The 4,801-nt window shown below is 66.3% G+C and overlaps 1 protein-coding gene across 1 annotated transcript; it reads left to right on the top strand.

Annotated features, from left to right (window-relative positions):
• The first annotated feature begins 526 nt into the window (after positions 1-526).
• On the top strand, positions 527-2,061 carry ELOB (elongin B). The gene is made up of 4 exons (XM_037898756.2): positions 527-682; positions 1,248-1,382; positions 1,588-1,696; positions 1,774-2,061. The coding sequence occupies exons 1-4, from the start codon at positions 680-682 to the stop codon at positions 1,884-1,886; spliced, it is 360 nt and encodes a 119-aa protein (XP_037754684.1). The 5' UTR covers positions 527-679; the 3' UTR covers positions 1,887-2,061.
• The last annotated feature ends 2,740 nt before the right edge of the window (positions 2,062-4,801 follow it).

The following is a 4,801-nucleotide window of genomic DNA, read 5'->3' as shown; positions in this document are numbered from 1 at the left end:
GGGTTTGGTGGGGGCCGGGAGGTTCGAGGGCAGCCGGTCAGCTGCGGAAGCCCGGTGGGGACAGGGGTGGAGGGAACGGTGGCAGAGGCAGCGGCACTGTTCGGGGGGAAGTTCACCACCGGGAAAGTCACACCCGGCACGGCTCGGGTGTCTTGGCTAAAGGCTGGGGAAGGGGCTCGAGGGGCTCACAGATCTGGGTCTGGGGAGGGAGTCTGTGCAGCGACCAGGGCTGGGACAGAGAACCCAGGAGTCCGGGCTCTCTCCACTCCCTTGACCTTCCCAACATGGCGGCAGCTCAGGGTCCGAAAAAGTCATTGGACCTTCTCAAAATGGCTGACGGTGGGTGGGGGGTTTTCCTGCCTTGAACTTTGACCTTTCCAAGATGGCGAATTGGCACAAGACCTGCTCAACATGTCCCCCTCCGCGCCATGGCGGCCTGACGCTGTCGTGACCTTCCCAACATGGCCGCCCGCCAGACCTTTTCCCCCCTCCCCATTGGTCCTGCCGCTCCGCTGATCCGGCCTCCCCCCGCCCTCCCGACCGGGGCAGGCACCGCCTCTCCCAAGATGGCGCCCAGCGCGGGGTCGCGCGGCGTGCGTCGCGGGTCGCGCGGTGCAGGCTGGGACCGTGGCGGAGCCGGGGGCTGCGGCTGCGTCTGGGCGAGCGGGGAGCGGCCGGGATGGTGAGCGAGAGAGCGAGACCGACCCCCCCGCCCCCCCCGGGCCGCCCCTCCCCCCCGCCGGGACCCCGCCCCCCCCGGGACCCTCCCGCCGGCCCGGCCCGGCCCCTCCCCCACCGCCGGGGCCCTTCCCAGGAGCCGCCCCCGCGCTGAGCCGGGGGGAAACTGAGGCACGGCCCAGACCCGGGAGGGGGAGGCCACGCGGGGCCTGGCGCTGAGCCGGCGGGGAAACTGAGGCACGCCCTGGGCCGGAGGGGGGTCCCGCGGGGCCTGGTGCTGAGCCGGTTGGGAAACTGAGGCACGGCCCAGTGGGAGGCCGCATGGGGCCTGGCGCTGAGCCGGTGGGGAAACTGAGGCAAGCCCCAGGGAGAGGGGCAATGGCGCATGGGGCCTGGCGCTGAGCCGGTGGGGAAACTGAGGCAAGCCCCAGGGAGAGGGGCAATGGCGCACGGGGCCTGGCGCTGAGCCGGTGGGGAAACTGAGGCACGCCCCCGGGGGGGGGGGGAGCGGGGCTGGTGCGCAGGGCCTGGGGCTGAGCCACGTGTCCATCTGTCCGTCCCTCCCCCAGGACGTGTTCCTGATGATCCGGCGCCACAAGACGACCATCTTCACCGACGCCAAGGAGTCCAGCACCGTGTACGAGCTGAAGCGCATCGTGGAGGGCATCCTCAAGCGGCCCCCCGAGGAGCAGCGGCTCTACAAGGTGCGGGACGGGGGGTGGGGGGCTGGGCAGGGGTCACGTGCTGCGGGGAGCCGGCAGGGGGCCCAGCAGGGGGGCCCGCTCCCTTGGCCGTTCGTCCCCGTGCCGTGTTATATGCGGCGGTTCCCCAGCTGCCGCGCCCCAGAGGCGGCTGCATCTTTGGGTCTCAGGCTGCGCCGCTCCACTCTCTCCCTTCTCTCCGTCCCAGGATGACCAGCTGCTCGACGACAGCAAGACCCTGGGAGATTGCGGCTTCACCAGCCAGACGGCGCGGCCCCAGGCGCCGGCCACGGTGGGCCTGGCTTTCCGAGCCGGGGGTGAGTGCTTGGGGGGAAGAGGCCGTGGGGAGCCTGGGGGGCTGCTCCTTCCTCTCTGACCCTCTCTCCTCCTCCAGATGACTCCTTCGAGGCTCTCCGCATCGACCCCTTCTCCAGCCCCCCGGAGCTCCCCGACGTCATGAAACCCCAAGACTCCAGCAGCAGCGCAAACGAACAGGCCGTGCAGTGAGATCGGGGGGTGGGCACAGTGACCCCCCCTCCTGCCCCCCCCAGGATGTCTCCCCTGGCCCCCCAGCACACAGCCCTCGCTTCCCTGTCTGGGATCAAACCCCCTCCACCAGCCCCCCTGAAATCCACCTTCTCTTCGGTTTGGAAACAATAAAGGTTTGGCTGGTTTTGTGTTACCCAGGTCTGGGGTCTGACATTGAGGCAGGGGGGTTCTCTGGGGATCCCCCATAATCCTCTGGGGCTCCCCAAAGCTTTGTCTTACTGGGGGGGTCCTGGGCTGCCTCCCTTGAACCTCAAAAACCAGCAAGGTGTCCCACCTCTCTAACCGTGCCAGCCCCCCATCTCTTCCACCCAGTACCCCACAGCACCCCCTCTTATAGTGCTGTCCCCCCAAGTTCCTCTTTATTACCAACAGGTTAACCCCCACTTCTACCACAGACATTGGGGTGCCCCAGGGCTCTTCTATAACACATGGCACCCCCATTCCCATCTCTAATATTGGGATGCCCCAGGGCTCCCCTATAACACAGGGTCCCCCATTCCCATCTCTAATATTGGGGTGTCACAGGGCCCCCTTTCCCATCTCTAATATTGGGGTGCCCCAGGGCTCCCCATAACACAGGGCCCCCCATTCCCATCTCTGATATTGGGGTGCCTCAGGGCTCACATATAACACAGGGCCCCCCCATTCCCATTTCTAATATTGGGGTGCCCCAGGGCAAGGCAGGGAAGGCTCTGTCCTGGGGGTGAAGGGGCCTCCCCAAAAAGGGCAGTCGGGTCTCTGCACGCATACAGCCCTGGGGTTGGGTTCAGGCCAAAGGGGGCCTTCCAATCTGGGGGAGCCCCAGAGACACGGCTGGGTTAGGACCAGCTTTGCATGGCGACCAACCTACCCCAATCCCCCCAAATGCTTACGGGATCGCTCCCTGCCTTCCTCAGCTCGGGGGGATGGGTGCCCCAACCTGGCTGACCCATGGGGGAAGGTGGGTCCCCTGCCCCTTCATTCCCTGGCAGGCGAGGGGAAGAGGTCGTGGCGGGGCCCCAGCTCACTGGCTAAGACCCCCCCTTCTCAGTTCAACTTCAAAGGAATGTGTTGTCATATTTCTATGAAGCCTGGCTGTGCCTCAGTTTCCCCAGCAGGGGGCGTGCCGTTTGCCTGCAGGGCAGCCGGGAGGAGGGTCTTTCCACATTGCAGCACTTGCTTTAAGCGCTCCAGTGTCTACACTGCAGCGGGGGGGTCAGAGCCCACTCAGCCGTCTCCCAGGCTTCCTCGCGCCCCCCAAAACACGGCCACTCTCGCCCCGGCTGGCTGGACGACGCCTTGGGGGCAGTGTTGCCTGAGCTCCCGGAGCAGCAGTCCAGCTGCATCTACACTGCGAAGGAACAGGGCTCAAACCTGGCTCCCAGCCTCCTGGACCGACTGACCGGGGCCCGAGCCAGCGGGGTGGGAAAGCAGAGAGGACGGGGCAGCCGGGCAGAGCCCCCAGCCCGAGACCAAAGGACCTGGGGGCGGAGGGAGAAGTGGGGGCTGCTGGAGGACACGGGGGGCTCTCCCCGGAGCCGACCCTGGAGGAAATGGGACCCCTGGGGGTCTGGCACGTCGGAGGGAGGGGCTCCTCGGCGGGATTCCTCCAAAGCTGGGGGGCAGAGTACCGGTCGTGGGGTCTGGGACATGCCCCCAGGCCCATCACTGATACTGGGATGCCCCACAGCTCCCCCATAGCACAGCGGTCCCGCATTCCCATCACTGATACTGGGGTGACCCGCAGCTCCCCCACAGCACAGGGGTCCCGCATTCCCATCACTCATACTGGGGTGCCCCACAGCTCCCCTATAGCAGAGGGTCCCCCATTCCTACTACTGATACCGGGGTGCCCCACAGCTCCCCTATAGCACAGCCCCTGCTGTTAACCCTGATTCTGAGCCCCCCAACCCCGATCTGCAGACAGGGCTGTGTGCATCGAAGGGAAGCTGCCTGGCTCTGAGCCAGGGAGTGACCCCCCCAGGGCCTAGACCCCGGGTGGGGGGGGATATGGTCCAAAGGGGGGTCAAGCAAGGTCACGTGGGGTAACAACAAGGGCACTGTGGTCATGGGTGTGTTACAAGGGGGGCCTGCACAACCAAGAAGGGTTAATGCAGGGGTGGTCGCATGGGGCAAATGCAGGGGTCACATGGGGGGTTAATGCAGGGGGGGTCACATGGGGAATTCAAGCACCCCAGCCCTGCCTCATCCGTGCTGTGGGGAACACACACACACAGACACACACCCCAGCCCCCAGCAGCTGTGTAGACAGGCTCAGCTTAGACTCCAAGACCCCGCGCCCCATCCCGGCCGGCTCTCAGCCCTCCCTCCCCGGCCCTGGCTCAAGCCCGAACAGGCCTGGGGGTGTGTGCGTGGGGGGGGGGGGTTAGGGGGGTATTTTAGCCACACGGCAGTGTGCGTGGGGGGGGGGGTTAGGGGGGTATTTTAGCCACACGGCAAACAGCAGCCCCCATCTCTACCCACCCCCCTGCCTGGGCACAAAGCTCCGGGAGGGGGGGCGCGGATCTGTCACTGCCCCAGACAGCTAAAGCAAAAGCACCCCACTAGCCGGCCTTGGGGGGTCACCCCCCCGCCGGCCTAGCTGTCCCCATTTCGGACCTATCTCCTTGTCCCCAGGGAACACTGCTCAGCCCCCAAAAAGCACCAGGCCCCGTTTCAGCTCCCCTCCTCCCCCAAGCTCTGCCTACAGGGTTGCCAGCCTGTCGGTGTCTCTGGAGCAGTCATGGGGGGGGGGGCCTCATCTTTCCAGCCCCCCTTCCCCAATCATGCAGGCAATACACACCGGTTTCCCGGCACCTGACACCCCCCTGACCCTCCTGGGGGGGGCCGACGAGGCTGCAATAAAAGCCCCCAGCTGGGCGCAGGCTGAATAC

The sequence above is a fragment of the Chelonia mydas genome, chromosome 6 (genome assembly GCF_015237465.2).
Source record: "Chelonia mydas isolate rCheMyd1 chromosome 6, rCheMyd1.pri.v2, whole genome shotgun sequence".
NCBI lineage: Eukaryota > Metazoa > Chordata > Testudines > Cheloniidae > Chelonia > Chelonia mydas.
Note: the sequence above shows the minus strand (reverse complement) of the source record. Positions and strands in the feature narration are given on the sequence as shown.